At 38.7% G+C, this 27,592-nt stretch overlaps 2 protein-coding genes across 4 annotated transcripts in view; one reads left to right on the top strand and one right to left on the bottom strand.

Moving 5' to 3' along the window:
• LOC135464460 (uncharacterized) overlaps window positions 1–6,410 on the top strand; it is a 29,581-nt gene extending 23,171 nt beyond the window's left edge. The window contains exons 8-12 of the mRNA XM_064741885.1: window positions 1,226–1,374; window positions 1,994–2,154; window positions 3,002–3,195; window positions 4,589–4,717; window positions 5,239–6,410. Coding sequence (XP_064597955.1) covers window positions 1,226–1,374; window positions 1,994–2,154; window positions 3,002–3,195; window positions 4,589–4,717; window positions 5,239–6,121 — 1,516 coding nt within the window. The 3' untranslated portion in view covers window positions 6,122–6,410. The remainder of the gene's footprint in view (window positions 1–1,225; window positions 1,375–1,993; window positions 2,155–3,001; window positions 3,196–4,588; window positions 4,718–5,238) is intronic.
• A 9,119-nt stretch (window positions 6,411–15,529) lies between these two features.
• LOC135464742 (mitogen-activated protein kinase kinase kinase 3-like) overlaps window positions 15,530–27,592 on the bottom strand; it is an 83,003-nt gene continuing 70,940 nt past the window's right edge. For all 3 annotated transcript variants that reach the window (XM_064742265.1, XM_064742266.1, XM_064742268.1), the window contains 9 exons: window positions 27,356–27,420; window positions 26,575–26,669; window positions 24,505–24,567; window positions 22,055–22,276; window positions 21,135–21,283; window positions 20,303–20,428; window positions 19,584–19,713; window positions 18,538–18,715; window positions 15,530–17,922 (listed from right to left, as the gene is read on the bottom strand). In XM_064742265.1, the coding sequence (XP_064598335.1) occupies window positions 17,691–17,922; window positions 18,538–18,715; window positions 19,584–19,713; window positions 20,303–20,428; window positions 21,135–21,283; window positions 22,055–22,276; window positions 24,505–24,567; window positions 26,575–26,669; window positions 27,356–27,420 (1,260 nt within the window). In that variant the 3' untranslated portion in view covers window positions 15,530–17,690. The remainder of the gene's footprint in view (window positions 17,923–18,537; window positions 18,716–19,583; window positions 19,714–20,302; window positions 20,429–21,134; window positions 21,284–22,054; window positions 22,277–24,504; window positions 24,568–26,574; window positions 26,670–27,355; window positions 27,421–27,592) is intronic.

The following is a 27,592-nucleotide window of genomic DNA, read 5'->3' on the forward strand; positions in this document are numbered from 1 at the left end:
CTAAATCAGTACAGGTGAAGATATCATTGTAGACCTGATGCAAGTTTTATATATTTGTGAACTCACATACACTTAATACATGTACTGACAAGTAGCCACCTGGTACTGATTAGTCTAGTGGATTATTTAAATGTAGGCCACTCAAACTGTACATGTATACATAGGCTTCAGGCCGTACAGCTGTTTAACAGTCTCAGTGTTTACTGGTTTTGTTTCTCTATTCCCAACTGAATATCCCTTTGTTTTTACACCTATTATCTCACCTGTTATCTTGCTTGATTGTCTGTTGATTGTCACATTTCACTTCATAGTAAGGTTTCCTAATGACTCGGAATCACATGTGCTAGGTGTTCACCTTGTGGGGGATTTTTCCCAGCCTTTGTGGAAAGTTCCTGGCTGGTGACCTACTTCCACTTAGGCTGTTCTGGCTGATCTGTCAGCTGTTCTCACTCCCCTGTAAGCTTTTCTCCCCAACATGTGCTGGATGTGTAGGGCTATTTGGGTATAATTTAGAACATAACGCACTGTATTTTCTGACAAATCTGTGATGCGTTATTAGAATAGTCATTTTATAAACCGTGAGATTCAAATTATACATATGTATATCTATAGGCTCAAAACTTATTTTATTTTGAAAAAGTGGAGAAAAAGACACTAATTTTCGGTCTGTGTTGTATTGTGGAAATAGTTTGCAATTAATATAATTCAAATGACTACGGGTCTCTGTGGCTCATTTAGCTAGCGCAGCGTAATGACCCAGGAGCCACTCACCAATGCAGTCCCTGTGAGTTAAAGTCCAGCTCATGCTGGCTTTCCTTTTCGGCCCTATGTGGGAAGGTCTGTCAGCAACCTGCGGATGGTCATGGGTTTTCCCCGGGCTCTACTTGGTTTCCTCCCACCATAATGTCGTAGAAGTGAAATATTCTTGAATGGCGTAAAACACCAAATACATAAATAAATAAATCAATCCAATGATTACACCACATTAAAATTGCAGTAAACAACACGATGTCCCGTACACGACTATTAGTGCAGTGTAAGGATCTGTATGATTTCATCTGACTTCACGAACTTGATCTCCATCATGGGAGTGAAATATTGTGGATTACTGTCTGGATGAAAATGCCAAACAAATAAAATATCGTTTCAGGTAATAATTTCTGAAAGATTTCTGCAATCTAATGATCACATGTTAATTGCAAATGATTTTCTCCTTTTCTGATAGTGACCTGCGAATGGTGAATCAACAGTTAAAGGATTTTGAGAGGCAGTTGGCTAATCAGCTGTTAAAAGAGAAACAAAGAGAATCGGTGAATCAGCAATCAAAAGAATCGGCTGTACTGACTTCCTCAGACCAGGAGACCCACATGGAAGGTAGTTACATAATTGACATCTGTTCACCCATAATGCAGTTTTTTTTTGTGTTTTTCAGATGATGGACATGAATGTTTGTCTGTCAGTTAAAGTATCAGTTTTAATCATATTGTAACCAATGGAAAAAAATTGAAGCTTGATTGTTTAAAAATGATAACTTTAATATTATAAAGGAATTTAACTAGGTGGTGCTTCCAGTAGTATGGTGTGCATATCTGTTTGTCACAAGTTGCAGAATTCATCAGGAACTTGCCAAAGGTCAGAGGTTTATGCCCGGCAAGTCAGTTTCCTACTCTTATGAACTTGACCGCCGGTAAACCAGAAACTCTTGAGCGTGGCATTAAATACCACACAAATAAATAAATGAGTAGATTTCATACTGACATAGAGTAAGTGAGCTTACACTGCTTTGCAAATGACTGAGGTGCATTCCATAAATTTGCATGACCACTATCATACTGATAAGAAATTCATGAAAACAACACTCAACATCAATCAAATTCAATGCTTGCAAATATTAAAAATATGAAGAGAAACTAAATTCAACTTCACACACAAATGAAATACATGTAATTGTTGTTTTGTTTTTTTTTGTTTTTTTGTTTTTTTCTTCTTTTAGTGCTAGAATGGACGCAGAATAAAGTGAAGACACTAGAGCAGGCGCTGCATGAAGAGCAATGTCGCTCAGACGACCTTCAAGCAGAGCTGCGGCAATGTCAGCGCGACCTTGACCAGTACAAAACAGACAGACAAAAATTGCTGGTGGCTATAGCAGAAAAGGTGAATCACTTTTGATAAGAGCTTTATCCTGATGGTTTGGTTTAATTCTGATTATTGTCATGGTTATGGTTTTTGCAGACATTTATTTGTCTGTGAGTCAGAAACTTTACAGAAAAATTTATGGACAGCTTAGGATGAAATTTTGAGCACTGTCAGTGTCACCATTTAAGTTTGGTTGTGATCCACATGTACATAGTGCTAGCCGTCGTATGAGTGAAATATATTTGAATACGGCGTAAAACACCAATCAAAAATAAATAAATCATTCGCTACACCACACAAGGTGCTGGCTAATTTGTTACCTTGGATACAGATTTTGTACATCTAGATTCCTCCACTCTATCCATTTGCACAGTTGGTAGAGCACCTGCTTCAGGAGCGGTAGATCCAGGGTCAATCCTGGGTCGAGTCACACCTAAGACTTTAAAATAGGAAGTTGCAGCTTCTAAGACTTTAAAAGAGGAAGGTTTGCCAGTGACTTACCCAAAATCAGTGATTTATTCCAGGTACTCTGGTTTACTCCTCTCTTGAAAAATAATGTGATGTTGCACTCAACTAATCAGTTTGTTTGTAATGTGACAAACTGGCTGTGGTAAATGAATTTATTTTCTAATACTTTTTCATTCAGATCGATGCAGACAAGTTTTGGTTGTTATTGACTTAAATTTCTAACTGTGCTTTATTCTTCTTGAATTCTCAGGATGCAGACAAGCTTTGCATGAGATGGGTTATAGACTGGCCATGGTACAAATTATTTAAAACAATTTTAATGTGATGCTGTTTAGGCAAATTTTGCTTGTTATTGACTTAAATTTCTAACTTGGCTTTATTCTGCTCGAATTCTCAGGATGCTGACAAGCTTCGTGCTAGACAGGAGAACCAGCAAGAAGTGAACCATCTCCACGCAGAGTTACAGATGCAGCAGAAGCAGTGTGAGACATACAGACTGAAGCTTGATGCCTCTGAGAAGGAGAGTCACATCCTGGCCATCAGCCTCAAACAACGTGACAGCGAGATAAACCGCCTACAAGAGCTTGTTCAGTGAGTATTGTAGCTGCGTAAAACATGTTCCCACTGACCTTGAAATTTGTTGAAAGATTTTGTCCTTGAAAAGGAATTTATTTTGGGATATGTCCTTGAGAAGTTTTCAGTGTTACTTGTAATTCTTCTTTTGCCGTGGGGTCTTTGTGGCTCAGTTGGTTAGCATGCTAACGCAGTGTGATGACCCTGGAGCCTTTCACCAATGCCGTCGCTGTGAGTTCAAGTCCAGCTCATGCTGGCTTCCTCTCCGGCCATACGTGGGAAGGCCTGCCGGCAACATGCGGATGGTCATGGGTTTTCCTTGGGCTCTGCCTGGTTTCCTCCCACTGAAATGCTGGCTGCCGGCATACAAGTGAAATATTCCTGAGTACGGCGTGAAACACCAATCAGATAAATAAACAAATAAATAAATCCTTTTGCCGTTTACAAGACATTTGTTCAAGCATATTCTGAGGGTTTTCTTTTGTGTAGACTGATAAAATTGTACTGTTTGTGAAGCCCTGAAATTGACCATCCCAATCAATGTACTTTTGTCTCAAAAATAAAATTAAAAAGGTGCATATAAAATCATATAAAGTGCATATTAAAAAATAATATAAATTGTTCTTCCGCGTATGAAAAAAGGTTTGAAATTTGGGTATTATCATACTGCAGTACAGGTTAAATGGACCAATAAATAATCCAGTTTGTATCCATGTATGATACTCAAAATTTCTGGAGAATTTAGTTTATTAGGTCATTGAAAACATATTTCTGACACCATGGGTAAAAAAACTGGCTGCAGTCTCCTGTTACCAAGGGTCACTGGGATTTACAATCAGTTGTATGCTCAGTTGTAGGATTTACAATCAGTTGTATGCTCAGTTGTAGGATTTACGATCAGTTGGATACTCAGTTGTAGGATTTACAATCAGTTGGATACTCAGTTGTAGGATTTACGATCAGTTGGATACTCAGTTGTAGGATTTACAATCAGTTGGATACTCAGTTGTAGGATTTACAATCAGTTGGATACTCAGTTGTAGGATTTACGATCAGTTGGATACTCAGGTGTAGGATTTACACTCAGTTGTATGCTCAGTTGTAGGATTTACAATCAGTTGTATGCTCAGGTGTAGGATTTACGATCAGTTGTATGCTCAGTTGTAGGATTTACAATCAGTTGTATGCTCAGTTGTAGGATTTACAATCAGTTGTATGCTCAGGTGTAGGATTTACAGTCAGTTGCAACAAGACAAATGTGCAGGTGACATTGGTAACGACTTTTCCTGCTTTCCTTTGTAAAAAAAAAAAAAAGCTTACATGAAAGTCCATCAACCGATTAGAATTCACTCGAGTAATTGAATGTTTTCCAGAGATTTCTGATTTTGCTGATCTTCTTCAATCTTTGTAGAACCATGAAGAAGAGTATGTCAGAGCTAATTCAAGAGCAGTCTCATCAACATGATGCCAACAGACAGTTGTCTGGAAGTTTTAACCTCCAAAGACTAGAGAGGTTACTCCGAGATGGCAACTTGACTGGGTAAGATTGCGTGTAAATAGAGTGGTGCTTAGTGGGAAGTCAATCTGAGGAAACTGTTGTATTTTTGTGATCAGTGAAGTTCCTGGGTAACAAACAGACATTTTCATAGCATCATTTAGAGGTCATTGTTTAAATAAATGCCAATTTTGAAACAAAAACCACTTTTGAAATTAGAATGTTTGAAGTAAGTTCCACTTCCGAAGTAAAACTTGATTTACATTTAACCATGCTGACTACTTTTGAAGTAAAAATTTACCAATATGGAAATATAAAAAGTGCACTTTTTGGGGGGGGGGTTAAATTTTTTTATTGTAGAATTTATTTTAAAAATGGTCAATTTTTATTTCAAAAGTTTCAATGTCAGCAGCATTATATCAAAACTGGTCAGTTTGTACTTCAAAAGTAGAACTTTTTTTATTAATGGTGTTATGATTTAAAAGTGACATTTTATTCTCCTCTTTTCAATATGGCCTGCCATGCTAGGAAGTGTTTAATATGTACTATGTTTGTATCATTACAAGGTTCGACATTGAGAGGTTGAATCTGCACGATGACAGATCAGCACCGATGGAATCATCCAATGGACACATGCCACTGGAGCCAGAATTTGCCGAACTGACAATGGATGCTCTGGCTGAGCACAATGAGCGAAGTACACTTCAGCTGCGGGAAAGGTCCGCTCAGAAGCCATCTGAAGAAACAGCCAGGGATAAACAGGTTCAGAGTTTTTATGCAAAAGATCAAGATTTGACAAATGAAACGTCGGAGAGTTCAACAACAACGATTCATGATTTGTCCTCGGTATCAACGGTGAAGGAATTGAGTGAAGTAGACAGTCAAAGAGACGAAGAGGCAAGTCTGAAGCCACACAAGAAAGTCCACTTTGACCTACATAAGTCTGGAAACGACGGATCATTGACGGAAGTGACTGATGACGGTTCAACAGTTGTGTCCGAGGTACCGTCCCGTTACAGCGTTACTGATTATTTTAGAAAATATCCAGGAGGAGTCGCGGGTAGCAGTCTTCTGCCGAGAAGTAATCATCTTGGACAAAATAAATCTCTTCCTGCAATGCAAAAATCAGTTAAATGCACCACCAAGGAGAGTGTCTCCAAGGGAAAGAACTCTGAGATAGCCAAAAATCAAGCCCAGAACAGTCAAAAGATTTTGCAGGTTCCAAATAAAACTACAGATTTTCGTCGGACAGTTCCGCCTCTGAGAGATCCATTTGGTCCCCGAGAGGATGATGTCATGTCTCTGACGTCAGGGATAACGTTTTCGTCAGTTTCAACTCTGGCAACAGTCGATGAGAGTGTGTTCAGGGAAGGGCTTGCGAACTTAGATGCTAACATTGCGAGATTACAGGAGTCCTTGTCTGAGAAAAAGGCTTTGTTATTGACTTGATATACAAATATATATATTTTTTGATTCATTTATAAGACAAATGTGATTTCTCCAAATTAAAAATGAAATTTAAAAAATACATGTTTTAATGTACGATTTGTAGGTTATATTTGTACATATAAATCTCAACAATGAATAAAAATGAAGTGATGGCAGAGATATGTATTAAACAATATACTGTGAAATGAATTATTCTACACTTATATTTTGGAGTGTGCACATGTATAGACACTGCTATATTATTATTCACCATAAATCTTCAACATTTTCGACCTCTAAATCACTTTCTTCAGTGGAATTTATACGTACAGTTATTATGATCATGATGATAAAATGTGTCATTAAAGATCCAAGCTTTTTAAAGCTGTGCAAATTGTTGCTTTATACACCAGTGTTCTCTCGGAATGTCAAAATATTGGTCGCAGAGGTTGTTGAAAAGGTTGTAGAATAAGGGTACGACTTATTTTGTGCTTCACACCTGACTGAAGAACATTTATGATCGGAGTCTTTTTATGAGTGGGGGGGGGGGGGGGGGAAAGCAAAAATCACCCAGGGCCTGAATCAAATGTAAATGCAGTCCCGCAGAATCTTTTCAGTCTGACGTGTACAATTGTCATTCTGGTAAGGGGAACTGCTAAAGAATTCTGAATACAACAAGATGATATATATGGACATGATGGTAGTGAAGTTTGCCTGCCTGGGAAGTCATCCATCTGACTTGCACATAAAACTATTCCTCGACCACACCAATTTTGTCCATGTGGTATCATTTGTTTAATTTGCGAGAAGACATCCCAATTTAAGTCCAGCAGCATAGAGTGGATCAGGTTTAAAATGATGTCGCATGGCCTGGAAACAGAAGCGAAGCTATGGAGTGGCTGGATCAGTTTGTGCCCAGTCCATGCACACTACTCGTGTTGGAAATGGATACACATAACATGTAGTATGCCATTTCTTGAAGCTGCAGCATGCAGTGGAAATTGGCCACTGCAGTTAAATATGTATGAGGCACAAATGTTGCAGCTACTGCATGTCAACACCAGGTCAACAAGTATATCTACACTGCAAAACCTTATACCACACAGTAAGAAGACCCCCTCACAGTTACTCAGTTTTAAACCTGGTGGCCACCCTTAGTGTACTGTGTGTAGCTCTCAACAGTCCTGTAGTGTACTGACTGACTGAGTATCAGGAGTGAGTGAGTGAGTGAGTGCTTGGGGTTTAACGTCGTACGCAACAATTTTTCAGTCATATGACGACGAAGGAATCATTAGGGTGCATGCACGTGTAATGTGCCTCCTTGTTGCAGGACGGATTTCCACCGCTCTTTTATTTGGCCCTGCATCACTGAGACGACTTACCGAAGGCAAGTAAGACGCCCCGCCCGAGCCATTATACTGATACGGGTCAACCAGTCGTTGCACTATCCCCTTCATGCTGAACGCCAAGCGAGGAAGTTACCACTTCCTCTTTTAAAGTCTTAGGTGTGACTCGACCAAGGATTGATCCTGGATCTACCGGTCCCGAAGCGGACGCTCTACCAACTGTGCTATCCGGGCCGGTCACTGAGTATCAGGAGATAAGTACTGTGTGGCCTCTGCAGTATTGGGAGTGCTGTAAATTTCACTGGAGACCAGATGCATAACACCAAAATGATAAACATAATCAATATAAAAAGACTTGCAGCACAGAAAGTATACATCAGAGCAGCGATGACATTGTGATAGCTGGCAAATGGTCACGCCTATAAATGGTGAAAATACAGCCGCTTGTTAACTTACCTCAGATAGGGTTTTGTTTCAGCTGACATAATTATGTACGTTTCATATTTAATTAGTGGCAAGATACACTTCCCCCCCTCCCCCACCAAGCAGAATTTAGGTAAAAAAAAAATATGCAGTGATGTTAATTGCAATTTACTGGGCTGGATTTGCATCATTTCATTTTATTAAACATAAACTTAATTGATTGCGGGGCCTCCGTGGCTCAGTTGGTTAGCGCGCTAGCGCAGCGTAATGACCCAGGAGTCTCTCACCAATGCGGTCGCTGTGAGTTCAAGTCCAGCTCATGCTGGCTTTCTCTCCGGCCATATGTGGGAAGGCCTGCCAGCTACTTGCGGATGGTCGTGGGTTTCCCCCGGGTTCTGCCCGGTTTCCACCCACCATAATGCTGGCCGCCGTCGTATAAGTGAAATATTCTTGAGTACAGCGTAAAACACCAATCAAAAAAAAAAAAAAATAATAATTGATTGCTTTATTAGACATATATGTACGTCACTGGCCTAGATTGACCTCCACCTATGACAGGAAGGCACCAAACTTTGTCACCATACTGACAAACTTTCAAATATGTGGTCCGCTTCGGGACCGGTAGATCCAGGATCAATCCTTGATCGAGTCACACCTAAGACTTTAAAAGAGGAAGTTGTAACTTCCTCGCTTGGCGTTCAGCATGAAGGGAATAGTGCAACGACTGGTTGACCTGTATCAGTATAATGGCTCGGGCGGGGCGCCTTACTTGCCTTCGGTAAGTCGTCTCAGTGAAGCAGCACTAAATAAAAGAGCGGAGGAAATCCGTCCTGCAACAAGGAGGCACATTACACGTACATGCACCCTAAATATTCCTTCGCCGTCATATGACTGAAAAATTGTTAAGTACGACGTTAAACCCCAAGCACTCACTCACTCAAATATGTGATTGTAAAGATATCAACACCATATTGGTGGACGACAAGTGGTCTTCAGTTAACTTTAGATTGGCCACAAACAGTCACATCAACTAAATCGATTGCTTATGTATGAGGCTTAGAAACAGCGACCTGTACATGGGAAGGTCTGGCCGCAACTTGCAGATGGTGGTGGAATCCAAAATGCCCTGCCCCTGGCTGGGATTGAACCTACACCTCACAGTTTAATTTAATTTATTTTAATTTAATTCTTAGTTTTATTGGGGATGACCCACAGCCAATGGCCACGAGGGGATCTCATCAAAAAACAACATATTATATACAGATATAAGGGAATATTTAGAGATATAAAGGACACAATTCGACAAGTACAGCAATGAACATGCAAACTTGCACCGATATATATAAACATATAGCTAAACATTACATTACACTAGATACAGAAATAATCAAAATTCTGAGAAAAGAAGTAAATCTAAAGTACACAGTGCTAGTGATTGAAATATTTAACTGCTCGGTCACCACCAATCCCCTCCATTGACTTGATGGAGGACCCAAGAATATTTCACTTATTCAACGGCAGCCAGTAGTATGGTGGGAGGAAACCGGGCAGAGCCCCAGGGAAACCCACGACCATCCGCAGGTTGCTGCAGACCTTCCCACATACGGCTGGAGAGGAAGCCCAATCCAAGCCGTTATACTGATATGGGTCAAACAGTCATATTCCCTTCATACTGAACGTCAAGCGAGGAAGTTACAACTTCCTATTTTAAGGTCTTAGGCGTGACTCGATTCAGGATTGACCCTGGATCTACCACTCCCCAAACGGAAGCTCTACCAACTATACTATCGGGGCTAGTGATTCAGAATGAAGAAATGCGTTTTTTTAAACATGGTGCACTTTCAAGTGAAATACAGGACTCCCACCTCCGTGGTGCCACTGTGACAAAGGTCGTTAGCGTGTCAGCATGGGGAATGACCCAGGAGCCTCTCACAAATGCAGTCGCTGTGAGTTCACGCCTACCTCATCCTGGCTTCCTCTCTGGCCATACGTGGAAAGATCAGCCATCAACCAGCCTACGGTTGTAGGTTCCTTCCACCATAATGCGGGCCTCTGCCATATAAGTGAAATATTCTTGAGTACAGCGTATTAGACACCAACCAAGTAAATAAATAAACTAGCAATAATTCAACTAAGCAACAAACAGCTGAATGTCCAAGTTTTTTTATTGTCATTTCTGTGTATTACATGTAAAAGGACTACATGTTTTTTTGACCATATGGAATGATTTTAACACAGAATAGATACATAATGTACTTGTCTATGTTATGTAATATAACAAAAATGATCTGACCTCAAGGTCAAAGGGTTGTGACCTCTGTCCAAGTTGAAGGCCACAAGCAAGACAGGACTGGATGACATTTGATTTTAGTACGACAAAGTTGGCAGTTTTGTTCGAAATACCAAGCACCAAACAACATGCATAATGATAACAGGACCAATCCAAAAAAAGATTGAAGGTTTGTTTGAAATTGTCATTATTAAATAATTTCAAAAATCTTAAATAAGGACACAGCTTCTCCATTTCATAACGATGCATCAGGTTTGGCTTAATATCAGACATTATATTGTCAGACATATTGAAAAAAAAAAAAAAAAAAAAGTCGGAATTAACTAAGTATGTAATGTGCAGCATTTCAGTAATTTATACACCTCTAAAGCTAATCGTTTTAATGATATTTGTACAACTGTGCAATTAATGATGCAGACTAGAGGTCATTGTATATTTTAAAAACAAGGTGAGTTACATATACACTGCAAGTAGTCCTGACTTGCACTCGTCTTGAACTGCTCGTCGCAAACACGGCTTCTCGGGCTCACCCACCGTGGCCACTTCCACATGGATTCTGGCTCAAGTTCTTTTTCACAAGACTCGCCAACCAACAAGCAGTCCTGCAATCAAGGCCTCATACTATCTTAATAATTGCGTTTACCTGGCACGCGATTTTGATGGTTGGATTAATATCAGATTCACGGCTGGACGCCAAGTCAGGAAAGCACGGCAGACAAGATTCTGCAACACTACACGCAACTGAGCCAATTTAACTAAACTTCATCAATTTAATTTCTTTGGTAGCATACATCGCTTTATTCTGTTTACATCTGGTAATGGAACTTTGATTTGGTTTTTTGATGAAGTTTGGTGAAAAAAGGTGACAACCAAGAAACCCTGTATTTGCAATCCCAAACCGGTTGCACACATTTGGTCTTTAGTGAACAGTGTAAGTGAATCTGGTTTCTCTCTCATGTTTAGATGTGATAATTTATAAACACCAAATTCCAATCGAGACATCTTCATTAGCTAACCATTTTAAGATACTCTGAATTTTGACAACTGGCCCGAAACTGACAACTGACGTGTTGATTCACTGGAAATTTACCCCTGATGTTTATAATTATTTATGATTATGATGTGTCTAAAACTTATTGACAGTTGACTTGTATACAGTCGTTTGAAACTGACAATCTCTAGGGGGGCATTTGAAATGGACAATAACCCTGTACAGATGATTTACTTAAAATCTGACTATTGCCCTGGAAAGATTTACTGACTTGTCAGTGATTCACATAAATCATGGAGATTCACTGACTAGTCAGTGATTCACATAAATCATGCAAAGATTCACTGACTAGTCAGTGATTCACATAAATCATGCAAAGATTCACTGACTTGTCAGTGATTCACATAAATCATGCAAAGATTCACTGACTAGTCAGTGATTCACATAAATCATGCAAAGATTCATTGACTTGTCAGTGATTCACATAAATCTGACAAATGACATGTAATAACTCACTTTGAACTGAAAATCGACCTATGAGGAAATCTATACACATGTATGAATGAAGCAACTTCGCAAGTCCTAATTATGCATTTACTAAACATGAATGCAACCACTGACCTATCATCATAACTTGGATAGATTCCTTCCACATTGTCAGAAAGAAAATAAATTAAACAGTATTCAGCATTTATGTATGCACTAAAAGCAACATATCCTGACTATACATGTACAAACACCAGAAACTGTATCAGTAAGGTAACTTTCTCCTCATTTTGTTCCCAGCCATTTTAAGAGCATGAATATGATCAAATATCTGTGCATAGCATACCTGTACAGTGATAAAATGGTTTTCTTTATGCACTGTGTACACGTCATATCATGTCAAAGTGGAAATAAATAACCTATTTTTTTTTTCTTTCGTGTCGTACTCATACAACAAAAAAGGGAGACAACTGCTCCAGAAATGTGTGATGAAAGTATTACCAGAGTATTACCTGTAGCCATGATTGCATTCAAGTGGTCATGGGATACTGTCATGGCATTCCCCAAAAACACAAACAAATGACAGTATTTCCTGACAGCAGAAACGTACATACAGTCCTTGCACTTTGCCAACATTTATTTCCTCCTTCTTAAACCAGGACTCAAAAAAATATGTAACTATTGATCTCTTGTTGAGCCGGTAACATGATTTAACTACCACACAAACCAATCAAATGACTATTTACAAATGCATTTGAATAAATTTGTAACACAGTACATGATTGGTGGATTTGACAGAATATTTACATGTCACCTCCACGTTAATAGTTTACCCAGTCAAAAACATCATAACAAAGTGCATAGGTTCACAAAGATTATCTTAAATCGTGAAAATATGCACAAAAATAAAACAGTTCTAGATAGTATCAATAACTTCATTAATTCATTACATGCATTCTCATTGGATCTCAGCAGTAGCTTCACACTGATTGGACGGCTAAAGTTCCAATATTACTATTTGCATAGATGACTTTTTTTTTTTTAACACGGAAGACTGATGCGTATTACCCTGTTTTTTTTTACTTATTTAAAGCCCCATACATGTGTAAGGGTTGTTTCAGATTTTGTTTTGTTTAAATATATTTTTAAAAAATTAAGTCTTGAAAATTTCCTCAAGACATACTCTTCTTTCTATTAATGATGTGGAAACGAATCAAAGTTGATTGAAAATGTTGACGAAAGGAACACTAAATATTCTATTAAAAAGTTTTTTGGGATTGTTATTTTATACCGTATGGTACCGTTGGCAGACATTTTGCACCAATTAGTCCAATTCTCTATGTCTGGTTCTCCCAGCCCTACTCACGCCGATAAAATGACACAGTGAAATTTAAAAAACGTTGTTTACAAGGGGAAAAATGCAACTGCATATAATGTACACATACATTCTTGTATTACTATCAAGATTATAAACTTAACAAATAAAATAACAGCTCAGCAACTGCCATACATGTAAGTCCAGCCAGCCCAGCAACTGTACAGCCAGCCAGCCAGCTCAGCAACTGTCCAGCCAGCCAGCTCAGCAACTGTCCAGCCAGCCAGCTCAGCAACTGTTCAGCCATCCAGCCAGCCAGATCAGCAAGTGTACAGGTCACCAACTGCCAAGCTAGCTTACAAACTGTCCACCCTGCCCTGCATCCGTCCAGCAAGCCAGTTCAGCAACTGACATGTAGGCTCAGCGAATGTCCAGTCAGGCCAGCACAGCAACTGTTTAGCCAGCCAGCTCAACATATGCCCATTTAACTTAACAGCAACTATCTAAGCTGCTATCAGCTGTCCAGCCAGCCAGCAATCCTATCCTTGCAGCCAGCTCAGCAACAGAGGTCCAGCCTCTATAAAAAGCTATGTGTATAGATAGAACGTATAAAAGATACAGTAAAAAAGCTGAAGGAAATAAAGAATTTTAAAAACAGAAAACAAGGGTATAGGGATGTAGGAATTATTAGACAATATGCTGCAAAAAAAAAAAAAAAAAATGGACTCCTTCCATCATCAACCGTACTACGAATCCCTTTTTCTCATTCCAAAAAAAACAGAAAGAACTTTCATTGCAAACAGGTAATATAAGACTATAACAACATTTAGAAACATGATTACGCTCAACACTCTTGAACTTCCGGCCTATGTTTTTCTTCCCCAAATATCAGAAATCGATCTAAAACCCTTAGTCGAGGTAATGGATATCACAGAGTATAAAGGTCAGTATTATGACTAAAACAAATAATCCTGTTAAGCTGTTTTGTAGAAGACCTTATAGAAGATAGCTGTAGCTGACTATTTAACGATTTTTTCAGTTTAATAGTCAAAACCTTAATACAAGTATCACAACTGTTTCTTATTTGTTCTTACGAATAGATGAAGTTTTATTTCTTTGAACTCAAGGCTTTCATCAGCGAATATTTTTTTTCCCTTTGTTCACGTGTTTCATCACTGAACATGTGTTCAATTAAATTTCAGCAATTTCACTGTTTAACAATCAGAAGATCAATTCCGCAGTGTTCAGTGTTAAGATTATATTTATACACATCACATCTGTCATATGTCAACATCAGTCAGAATGAATACCAGGATCATAGCAGACTGTCCAATTCCGTGAAAACATTAGGTCCAAAAAATTTATGCTGCAAATTTTTTTTTTTTTTAGAAGTAAACACAAGAAAATGGACACATACCTCATTGGATTATTTTTCCTGCACATGCCCAACTATCACATGAATGAAACCAGAGATGACTTTTATAAAAAAAAAAATATATATATATTAGCTGTAGGTTTATCCTGATCACTTTATCAACATGTGGTCATTGCAGTATTTGTGGTGGGGACAATAGTCATATAAGACATGTATCCTACCAGAAGTTGCAAACTTCTAACTGGAATTGCACACTTTCTACCTCAACTTGAATGATCCTAACGAGAGTTGGAAACTTCTATCTGGGATTGTATACTAGTACTTCTAACCAGAGTTGCGAACTTCTATCTGGGATTATACCATCCTAACCACAGTTGGAAACGTCTATCTGGGATTGTATACTAGTACTTCTAACCAGAGTTGCACAGTTCTATCTGGGATTATACCATCATAACCCAAGTTGCACACTTCTGTCAGTGATTATACAATCCTGACCAGAGTTACACACTCCTGAGATTGCACAATCCTTACCAGAGTTGAACACTTCTGAGATTGTACAATCCTTTCCAGATCTACACCTCTGGGATTGTACAATCCTTACCAGAGTTGCACACTTCTGAGATTGTACAATCCTTACCAGATCTGCACGTCTGAGATTGTACAATCCTTACCAGATCTGCACGTCTGAGCTTGTACAATCCTAACCACAGTTACACACATCTGAGATTGTACAATCCTAAACCAGAGTTGCACACTTTTGAGATTGTATAATCCTTACCAGATTTGCACACTTCTGAGATTGTACAATCCTAACCAGAGTGCTCACCCCTGAATTGTACACTCCTAACCACAGTTGCTCACTTCTGAGATAGTACAATCCTAAGCAGAGCTGAACACTTCTGAGATTGTACAATCCTAACCACAGTTGCGCACCCATGAGATTGTACAATCCTTCCCAGAGTTGCACACTTCTGAGATTGTACAATCCTTACCAGATCTGCACGTCTGTGATTGTACAATCCTAACCAGAGTTACACACTTCTGAGATTGTACAATCCTAACCAGAGTTGTGCACTTCTGAGATTGTACAATCCTTACCAGATCTGCACGTCTGTGATTGTACAATCCTAACCACAGTTGCACACTTCTGAGATTGTACAATCCTTACCAGATCTGCACGTCTGTGATTGTACAATCCTAACCAGAGTTACACACTTCTGAGATTGTACAATCCTAACCAGAGTTGCACACTTCTTACGGGATTGTATGATCCTAACCAGAGGTGACTGTAACCAGCATTGCACACTGAATATTCAGGTATTGTCCTCAATATTCACAACTGTATTCAGAGCTGGATAATCCTATCAAGAGTTGCACAATCAAGAGTTGCACAATCCACAGTTCCGTACTATTATTTGTACCACAATCTTAACTCACTCTAAATATCTTTCTTGTATCAATGGCTTTCTGCCCACCCCTTGAAGGACATTTGCAATTTATCACATTCTAATTATATTATCACAAAATATTTGGGTAGAGGCCTGAGAGATATAGATATTAGAAAACCTTAAATATAGCTTAGAAAAGCACAAAAATACAAAGAGTTTAGAAAAAAAGCACTGTTACATGAACATTTATAGGTCAGAACACCTGCAGCGATTGTGTGTGTTTTTCTGCAAATTCAACAGGATTGCCTTTCACCGAATTGACAAAAACATACTACAGGGACATCTGTAAAGTAGTACTAGCAAAATCTAATGCTGCCTTTCCAATGCCATGAGTTCAGGAGAATTCAATTCTGACATCCTTCCAGGAAAATTGGCTGGACATGTGCTATCTTTTCATATCTGTCAGTGTTCCCACCAGTATTACAGAAACTGTTTTTCAAGGACCTAATGTTCTATGTTTCCTATCATTAACAAGGACTGTTCCATTTAAGTATAAAACTTCATACTTGATTTTTTAAGTATCTTTCATTTATTTATCGGTCCATTCAAACATAATATAATTTTAACAATGAAAAATCTATTATTTTCAAGGACTTTTCAAAAAACGAACTCTTTTTCAAGGATCTTCAAGGATAATAAACACCAGTGGCAACACGTGCACTGCCTAATTTTACAAAACTGATGGAACCGAAAACTGCCCAACAAATGGAAAAACCAGACAACTGATCTTGGTGAAATTTCATCAAAGTGTGACAAAGACTTAACTCTCTCCCAATCTGGTTTGGACTTGAAAATCACTAAAGTCTTGTTTTTCTTTCCAAAGTTCGCAGTTTAGAAGATTTAAGAAAGATCTCAAATTTCTACAAAATAACAGCAGGGCAACTGCTAATTATTGCTAATTATTGTCTTTGTAAAAACTGCTTCCTATATAATTCCGTCACAAAAGATTCTACCTGAACTCAGCTTCACAACTATAAGTACAACCCACTTGTGACCTTTGATACACTCTATCTCTGTTACAGTACAATCTTGTTTGTCACATCCAGCTTTCAATAAGGCACTTTTCTTCTCATATTCAGAGTACAAACAAATTCTTTTTGAGATGGAACAAAGAATTTGTTGTAACATGATTTAAGATGGCTTTGTGGAGTCTTAATCAGAAAAAGAACTGGACATACATGTATTTATGAAATGAGAAAATTGAAAAAAAAAAAAAAAAAAAACGAAGACAACAGTATTTCTAAACCTCTTTTATGGTAAGATCAATGTTTCTGGCCACAAAGCATCTGGAGGAAAGTTAGTATCCAACATCGAGCTTGTAAGCTTTCTTCTGCTTTTACGAACTTGTAAATCCACAGCTGGAAAAAACATTATCTTCTGCATAATGTCGTCCTCAAATAGAAAACATAGCATTCCAAATCCATCCTTGCTAAGTTAATCGTGATTGACTGGTATATCAGTTGTCAGAAGGATTTCATAGCGTTTGGGACAGCTCGCGCTTTGTTATTAAGGAGCCTTTGGGGGGTGGGAAGTGGAAGGCATCTCGGCCTAGCCCCTGTGTTGTTGAGCCAGCTAAGGAGTTTGTAGCACTAATATATCATTCGTATGTAAACATAATCCACCACTGGGCTAACAATTATATGCCATCAACCAATAGTCTCCCAGCACAGTTTTCATTGGCTAAATGAGGATGCACCCTACACAGCACACTGTGGCCCTGGTCTCGGCCAATGACACGCTTGCAGACATATAGTCCTCCACTAACCTTTCCCATCCAATCAGCTTTCACCTAATAAAAAGGCTTAAGCAGATGGGTAATATTTCATTAACACACACATAATCCTCTACACCAGGAATCATTTGCAACATAAATGTAACCATGGTAATAATTAAGTTCACAAAATCTGAATGGTGTCTTAGACGTCACTGATGAAAGGATGCCGTAACAGGTCCTTCGCTCCAGGCCTATCTTGAGGGATTTTGATGAACGTCTTTTTGAGAAAGTCCACTGCAGCGTTACTAGCGCTTCTTGGGAGTTCATAACGAGGCTGTGGCATTGTGGCAATTTTAAAAATGGCAGCCATGGCCTCTAAATCTCCCCAGGGTGGTGTCGTCGTGAACATCTCCACAACTGTGCAGCCAAGGCTCCTGAAAAATTAAACAATCAAATAGAAATAAAACATCTGACTGGAATTGTGTGTGTCTACATTTCATGTCTCATACCTCCAGAAGATACCAACCACAACACACTGTTGAAAGATCCATTCTGCAACTTCTCAGTTTATGATGAATGTAGTTATCTCCCCTTATCAAAGAAAGTTTCTACAAATCACTATTGGACAAAAGTAGACAAAATATCAAATTCGGGACAAAACTGGTTGGAAAAGTCCAATATATTATATTTCATCATCTTGGTTACATACTTCTGCTGCACTGACCATAAACAGGTTCTGGTCATCTAGTTTTCTTTTTCCACCCTAAAGTTCTCATTAAACAGTGACGACGAAAACAGGAAATATCACAAAACTTGAACTGGGCTCCTACTAAAATTTTTTTTTTCTCTCATCAAGGAAAGCAATTGATGCCGAAGGGTAAAATTCCATTTCACTTCTTTTGATTTCCACTAGTCTGACTTTTAAGAAGAGTTCAACTATGAAAGCCAAGTGCATGTAAACATTCCCCGGAATAGCACTAACTGAGGTATATCTAATCTACACCACCTTGTCAGCAAGGAGGACAACTATACCGGAGACCAGTACTCACCAGATGTCCGCCCGTCTGCCGTACCCTTCCCCGTTGATGACCTCCGGCGACATCCAATATGGCGTCCCACTCACGGACATCTGCATGAGTGTTTGGCTGCAGATCGCCTGCAGGCGCCTTGATGCGCCAAAGTCACCCAGCTTCACATTACCACTCGGGTCTTTTAAAATATTGGCACCTGAGGTCGTATAAAAAATGTCATTAGAAATAAGCATTCAGAATAAAAGAAAGCTACAACGGAACAGGAGCGTCCATAATTCTGTCAAAATGGACTGAACCTTCATTTATATACTGATCTGATTGATGTTTAATGCCGTACTCAAGAATATTTCACTTTTACGATGGTGGCCAACATCACCCAAAACCATCCGCCGGCTGCATGCAGAAACACGTACAGTGGGGGAGGAATCGAGCATAAGCTGAACTTAAAACTCACAGCGACCGCATTAGTGACAGCCTCCACCATTACGCTGTGCTGGTGTGCTAGCCCCCTCGAACAAGGGGCCCCCTAACTGAACCTTGAAATTAATCTGTTATTCATCTTAGTGAACATTAACACCAAGTTTCAATTCAACACAGATTATTGACTGTTTGGGAGAAATTAATAGACTAGGTGTAAATCTGTAGGTCTGACATTGTGAATATTTATCTGTTAATTGTGAATATTGATTTGTTAATTATTTATTTGACTGCTGTTTACACTGATGCTCAAGAATTTTTCCCACTGGTCAGATTCATAGATGGAAAATGCTGGAGTGCCCAGAGTAAATCCCCAAACCTTTGGCAAGTTACATTCCCACTTCTGATGTGAAAGACACTCCATACCGTTTATTTTTTTATTTGATTGGTGTTTTAAGCCATTCTCAAGAATACGTATACCATACTGGTAAAAGACAAGTGGTCTTCCATGAACATTAGACGGCACAAACCGCCAAACCAGTATCATTGACCACTTAACGTTACCAATACTAAGAGCTGGGAATCTACAAAGTCAATGTCCAAGGACGGGATTGAACTCACACCTCAAGAGTCCTTTAAGTGCTCACCTTTAATATCTCTATGTACAATCATGTGGTCGTGTAGGTACTCCAGCCCCTCCAACACCTGACGTGTGTACTTCCTCGTCACGTTCTCAGTCAACGCTCCGTAATTCCGAAGTTCATCTTTGACTGAACCCTGAAAAACACAGGTATTCAATGTCATGAAATAATAGAAGTATTTATGACATTTCGCTCTGTAAGTACAACTATCTAACCATGCTTCTCTTTTATGCCGCATGCATACAAACGGAACAGCCATTTGTGGGGTCTCTGTGGCCAAGTGATTAATGACAATATTTTCATTTTAAATTTTATATTTAAATTTTTCAAAGACCGCATGTACATCGAAGACTTCTGTCACTATGAACGGCCATCTAAGACGAACTGTCTGATAACAAAATATCATACAGATTTACTGCATTACCGACTGTAACCATGTCTTTATTGGAGTGACTGATGCTATCCTAGATGTTCAATGCAACATATACCTGCACATTTACTTATTTACCTCATGGTCTTGCATCTAGAATACTACACTTAACAGATGAGAGCAGTGGTTTCCTTTAGTTATTTTCTTGACTGGAATTGTTCAAGCCTCAGATTGTAAATTTTTTTTTGTTTTTTGGGGGGTTTTATTTTTTAACCATAACATTATTTCATCATATTTTCAACATATGCATTAGAATGTCAAATTTTCATGCTTGAAAATAGCATTTTAAATTTACCCCTGGCATGTATTCCATAAATATACAAAGAAAGCTGTCGTCTTGGTAACACCCAAAATACTGGACAATCCGTGAGTGCTGTAAATTCCTCAACAACTTGATTTCACATTCCAAAGCCCGGACTTCCTGCGCAAGAAAAAAAGAATTCAATATAATATATTGACAAGCACGGGTCGCATTTATAACCTCTGCTGTGATCACTCTCCTGCATAAAAGGTGCATTTTTAAGAGTGAGCTGTGTTTAGGTGGAACTTCAGAAAGTGGCTAATGCCATGTTTAGAGTTAAATCTTATTTGGGAAGCCCAGAATAAACATTATGTATTTCTTTAATCCATTCACAGGTAATTTAAATATCCTGGCCCTAATAAAATACTGTACAATAGACAGCTTACTCAAACACTGTCAAACATTATATATGCTACCTTTAAGCTTAAAAATATCGACTTCATCAAGTCTCGACATTTTCATGACTCTCAAAGGCTGACATATATTTTTCAATTCTTTTGCCTAGAAAACATTTGTCATGGTCACAAGATTTTCCCAGTTTTTCACAGTTTCAAGACTCCCTACAAACCATGTTTTACTGTGACTGGTTCAACCAGTATTTTGGCCAAAGATTTGAAAATATGATTTTAAAGCTTATTAGCCCGCTTTGTAAATTAAACATTTGACCACGTCATCAAAGTTGTGTTAAGACAGGTGTGTCAAGTTTCAACTTCCACTACCAAAAACAATACTTTATGACGACATTTCAAATTTGGACTTCAGTCAGAAGAGTCTCGGCAGAATTGGTCCCAGAGATATATCAACATTGCCCATTTTACCAACTTACTTTTGAGATCTCCTCATTCTCGTTGGACAGCGACACCTGCTTGACGGCCAGCTCCCGCCCCGTGTCCGTGTCATAACACAGGTACACCTGACCAAACGCTCCCGACCCTAATACTTTACCCCGCTTCCAGTTGCTTGGGGCTCGGGGTGCTACAACAACAACAGTGACGTCTGTCAGGTGATAAAACAAAGGCCATATTCACACCATTTTAATCGGCATGAAAGAAATTACCCTTACGATGCTGAACTGATTGTTCACATTTGCGTCTCTGCAAAAAAAAAAAACATAGAATTTCACTTAGATTCACTCAGCGCTCAAATTTGGTTCCAAGCTCTAATGTAACAGAACTCACAACTGACCACCTGAACACAGTACCAAAATTTGGCTCACTGCACCTACCTTCACTCCCTGCAGGTGGCACTCACTTCTGTTCACTGGAGACATTATTTCAGGCTATCTTTACAGAGTGCTCATATTTGGCTCCCTGCACAATGTACTCACATTTGGCTCACTACACACTGTGCTCACATTTGGCTCACTACACACTGTACTCACATTTGTCTCCCTGCACAGAGTTCTCACGTTTGTCTCCCTGCACACAGTACTCACATTTGGCTTACTGCATTCAGTACTCACACTTAGCACACAGTACTCGCAGTGGCATGCAGTACTCACATTTGGCTCTTGTCACACAGTACTAGCTCACATTTAGCTAACTGCACACACTACTCACATTTAGCTTACTGCACACAGTAATCACATTTGGCTCCTGTCACACAGTACTAGCTTACATTTCGCTAACTGCACATTGTATTCACATTTAGCTTACTGCACACAGTAATCACATTTGGCTCCTGACACACAGTACTCACATTTAGCTTACTGCACACAGTACTCACATTTAGCAGGCAGTTACTCACATTTAGCAGACTGTAATCCCATCAGGCTATTTGAAGCCTTAAAGTCGCCCGTGCCGCGTCTCATGCGTGCGTCTGGCGAGTCGTAATCCGCAGCAAGACCGCTGCTACTGCTACTGGTGCTGATTGAGCGCTCACTCTCTAGATACGGGGGACAAGAGTAGTTACTGTGGACTGACATCATAGTCATGTCAAGCCGCTGAGTCCGCGGGAATGTCCTACAACCTGAGGGGCACAAAATATTTATTTATTTACATGATTTATTTATTAATTTGACTGGTGTTTTACGTCATACTCAAGAATATTTCACTTATACGATGGCGGTCAGCATTATGGTGGGTGGAAACCAGGCGTAGCCCGAGGGAAACTCACGACCATCGGCAGATTACTGCAGACCTTCCCCCTTACGGCCGGAGAGGAAGCCAGAATGAGCTGGACTTGAACTCACAGCGACCACATTGGTGAGAGACTCCTGGGTCTATTTACTTGATAAGAATATCATAGTTATTATACATTATATTAAACTCTCTGTTTATTTGTTTCAGCCTTCAGAATTCAGCCTAAACTTGTAATCCAAAATTTCCACGCTTCAAATTGGAAAAAAAAAAAAATTGTCCGCTGATTTGCTGCCTGTCTCAGTAAAATTTCAACCCAGTGTGAGCATCCAGCCACAAATACTTTGTTTTATAAAGATAATAATGTTTGCTTTGCAAATGGCATATTAAAATAGCAGAAACAATAATTTAGAAGAACTATGGTACTATGATTACTTCGGGTGGGCACTAGTATAACATATCTTTCCTCATGTGCACCAGTCTGCTAATATCTAGACCTTCATGACACAGTCACCAGTCCCAGGGTAGCACTGGCCGGTGGGCGGCACCCAAAATAGAAACACTTGAAATACAAAACCCTTGCCACTAAATTTGCTTAAGGAGACCCTTGATCACAGGAAGGAGTTTTCCTTTTTTTTTTTTCTTTCTCTTCGACTGTAGATGACAGATGGAAAACAACAAAAAAGGGGGAAAATCTAAGACAAATGATACAGAATATCGTATATCAGTAAATTTCCTTTTACTGCCGCCTGAGTATTATTTACCTGAGAACAGTTTACTGAAAAATTTTTATATAAAAAAAACAAAAAACGAACTGTTCAGCTACTGTGTGATAAATGAATTTATCAGATTATAATGGAATCTTTATAGGGACATGCATACTGTTTTAATAGCCAGTTTTCCCAGACAGTCAAGACAGAGTTAGCATTACTATACTTTAATCACTGCATACTCTTTTGTTTATCAAAGATAAGTCAGACAAAACCACTTTTATTTTGTGCTTTATGTGGGAGAGTCGACATTGATCTAAAAAAACATTCCAAATCTGGATTAAAAAAAACAAATTGGAAATCTATTTTTTTATTTGTCCTACATAGACATTTTTATGATTTTTCAGTTTATAAGGGTTTCTGATCAAGTAAACATGGCTTTAAGGGATACAGAATCGAAGCCGATTATCTGAGTTATCTGAGATAGGATTTCCTGGTTAAAGACCTCCAGCTTTAATGAGGTCAAGCTTGAATAAATCTACCATACCTAAAATTCAGCTTAGGCTGGACATAGCCTAGACTTGCTTATCTCTCAAACTTGACGATCAAAAACCATTCTGTATTCCTTTATTTATTTATTTGATTGGTGTTTTCAAGAATATTTCACTTATATGACAGCGGCCAGCATTATGGTGGGTGGAAACCGGGCAGAGCCCAGGGGAACCCCACGACCATCCTCAGGTTGCTAACAGACCTTCCCCCCTGTATTCCTTTAAGTGGAAATATTACTGGGGCCACAGTACACATTTCACATAAATTGCATTTGTTTATTTATTTATTTGGCTGGCGTATTATGCCATACTTAAGAATGTTTCTCTTGTATTTATTTATTTATTTGATTGGTGTTTCACGCCGTACGCAAGAATATTTCACTTATACGATGGCGGCCAGCATTATGGTGGGAGGAAACCGGGCAGAGCCCGAGGGAAACCCACAACCATCTGCAGGTTGCTGACAGACTTTCCCACTTACAGCCGGAGAAGAAGCCAGAATGAGCTGGACTTGAACTCACAGCGCTAAGCAACTGAGCCATGGAGGCCCTGTTTCTCTTATAGGACGGTGGCCAGCATAATGCAAGCAGAAACTGCATTAACTAGATGGTTTGATTATTTCATCCATTTTTATACTCTCCTCCTGACACTTAAAAAAGGATTCATTTTGCCAGTAAATTTTTGTGACTTACGGCCAAAATGAAAAAGTTGTTCATTTGATGTAACAAGCTCTATGTTTAGGTTGTTTTGGAGCATTTTTTTGGTTTGTTTGTTTGTTTGGAAGAATGGATTCTATGGGTATTTCACTTGAAAGTTAAAGAGCATATTTACTGACTGAGTATCCCTCTTAAACTCACCTTGTGCATGACTGCTATGTTTCACTCTAACAGGGTATGTTCCTCCCTTACCCCGTTCACCATCTGTTCAAAACGAGAAAAACGTAAAACATTTATGTCACTGGATAATGACATTTACATCACCCACCATGGATGTGTATGGGTCCAACTCTGTTAAACCAAACTGAAACATTTGTATTTAGTTTCAACATGACTGAAACATCATTAAATTTCCACAAGATACCATCTACTTGTGTGAGCTAACTGCCACACCCTAATGATTTGGCCATGTCTACTGCAGCACTGTATATACCCACTCACTCGTTCTGTGCTTTGAACATGTGTATCATGAGGTTCCAACTTCTGGAGGGGATAGGAAGGGGTCGGTAATGGGCCATCTCCCACTAACCTATCTTGGGATAGTTATGGTGGTAAAATTCACACTTGCTTTTATTATTATTTCACTGTATGTATATATATATATATATATATATATATATATATATATATATATATATATGTATATATGTATATATATATGTGTGTGTATATATATATATAAAGTTGCAAATTAAATCAACACAAATAATTAAACAGTGATATATATATATATATATATATATATATACTGCTTTCAAAATCTTATTGCAAGTGGTTTACACAATCCAAATTATCATGTTTTTTAACACATATGTAATGTAACATATTGTTTCAAATTGTTTGTGTCGGAGGGCTTCAGGGTAGATCAACCCAGTGCTGACTGAGTATACACATTGTATTTTACCCTCTTGAAATAAAGCCATTATTATTATTATTATTACTATTATTATTACCATTATTACTATCATTATTATCATTATACAGCTTCAGTCACTATTCAGCTGCCATAAGCTGGAGAGCTGATCCTTTTCTGTTAAATGTAGCATTACCAAAGATGTGTATGTATGCCTGTGAGGTCATACTTAGCAAACTGTCAGTCAAATAACGATGAGACGTCATTCAGTGTTTGTACACATCCTGTGTCTTTTTGTGGCAGGATGAGTCCTTGACGCCAAAGTGCTGCAGTCACCGTATTGGCATGAAGTATCATGAAGTATCATAACAACACCACCAGACAAGAGACCCCACCCAGTCACATTATACTGACAACGGGCCAACAAGTCTTGTTTCCTTGTTTTTCAGTCTTGATTGAACGTCACAGTGCTGAGCGCCAAGCGAGGTGTCTTTGGCGTGCCCCAATCTGGGTTTGATCCCGGGTCTCCAGACTCCGAGGCGAATGCTCTAACCATTAGGCCACCAAATTCGTCACCACAAATGTGCATTCATTCATTACTTACATTAATTGAAGAGTTAGGGTTTTCCATCACTCATGAAAGTGTTATTTGCCATGTTACATACTGCTTTATAATGTACATTTTCATATTTCACAACCAGTTGACATGACATCAAAAAATCTGAGCTCAGCAATGCCACTGTGTTGAAACTTACATGTTTACATATGTTCACATTACTTTTAAAACATTTAAGAACATTAACCACAGCATCAAAGATGACATCTATCCAACCCGATAAGTGGTTTCCCTTCCATCATCTTGACCCCAAAGGAGAAAAACCTGGCTTTGAAGTATTTGATATTACAGGGTTGACCTTACCTTGAACCCACTGTACAGGGCTACCTTTGGAATTAAAGTAGTTAGATAGCTTCCACAGGATGTAAAAACACTTATGGCTCATTTTCTAAGATTTCTGATCTCAAAACAAGTTGGGAACCATGAATGCTTTTGAACATGCTGATTGATGAAGAGTTGATCTATTTATCTCACAGAATCAGACGACACTGCTTGACCTCTACACGTATCTTCTCTTAGTTTTGGAAGTCTTGGTTTTGGAGTAGTGTACATGTTCTTGATTTACTTATTTATGTATTTGAAAGGTGTTTTACAGCGTCATCCAGAGTATTGCATTTATACTTAAGCATTATGGCGGGAGAAAACCATGCGGCACCCAGGTGAAACCCACGACCATTCACAGGTTGCTGGCAGATTTTCCCACATTCAACCGAAGAGGAAGCCAATATGTACTAATACTCACATGCTTCTATGTTGGAATCTGAATAAATACTTCGTATGGAGTTACATTTGCCTCTCATGGGGTAGGTATCTCCTCGTAAAGGAAAGGAATTATCCCTGTGTGGGGAAGAAAACAACATGAAAGTGACTGTATGATGGGACTTAAAAGTCTAGCTAAGGGTTAAGACAGAATTGTTACTCGGTAATGCTTCATTCATATGATAATAGGTCAAGTAAGACTTCAATAAATTACAACGCAGAATTATAACTGGTGCAAAAAGGGTAATGTGTACAGTGTGATACAGCAAAGTCAACCAGGTGTGATAATGCAATATGTACGGTGCAATACTATCAAGTTACAGTGTGATACAAGAAAGTTAATCCAGTGTGATAATGCAATATGTACTGTGCAATACCATCAAGTTACAGAGTGATACTACAAAGAGTACAGTATGTTACTATAAATTTTACATTGTGATACTGTGCTGAGTACACTGTGATATTATACAGTTACTGCATGGTACTGCAACCAGTACTGTGTAATACTCTACACATTACAGTATGACACTGCAATGACTTGTCTGGTACATGTACTATGAAGTCTACAGTGTGATACTGTAAAGAGTACAGTGTGAAATGTTACTGTTTACTTGACTGGTGTTTTGAAGCCACATTTAAGAATATTCCACACAAAATTTAATGTGATAATATAATTAGCATAGTGTGATACTGTTTACTGTATTCCAATGAAAAAAGTGTGATAATGCAATGGACACAGTGTAATACACAACAGAAGGACTCACTGGCTTTGGTAGCTACTGTCCATTGAGGTTTGACTGCCTGACCTTGACCCTAGATCAGCAGCATGCTGGAAAGAACAGATTAAGGTTAAAGAGAACTTAGAGAAGGTCACAGGTCATTAAAGAACTTACATATGTACACATTAACTGATTATTTATTAGATTTATTCATTAGCTTGGTGTTCTGTGGATTTATAAATTATATAATATATGCAGAAATGCTAATTCATATCATACATT

Source organism: Liolophura sinensis, chromosome 4, assembly GCF_032854445.1.
Source record: "Liolophura sinensis isolate JHLJ2023 chromosome 4, CUHK_Ljap_v2, whole genome shotgun sequence".
In the NCBI taxonomy this organism is placed as follows: domain Eukaryota; kingdom Metazoa; phylum Mollusca; class Polyplacophora; order Chitonida; family Chitonidae; genus Liolophura; species Liolophura sinensis.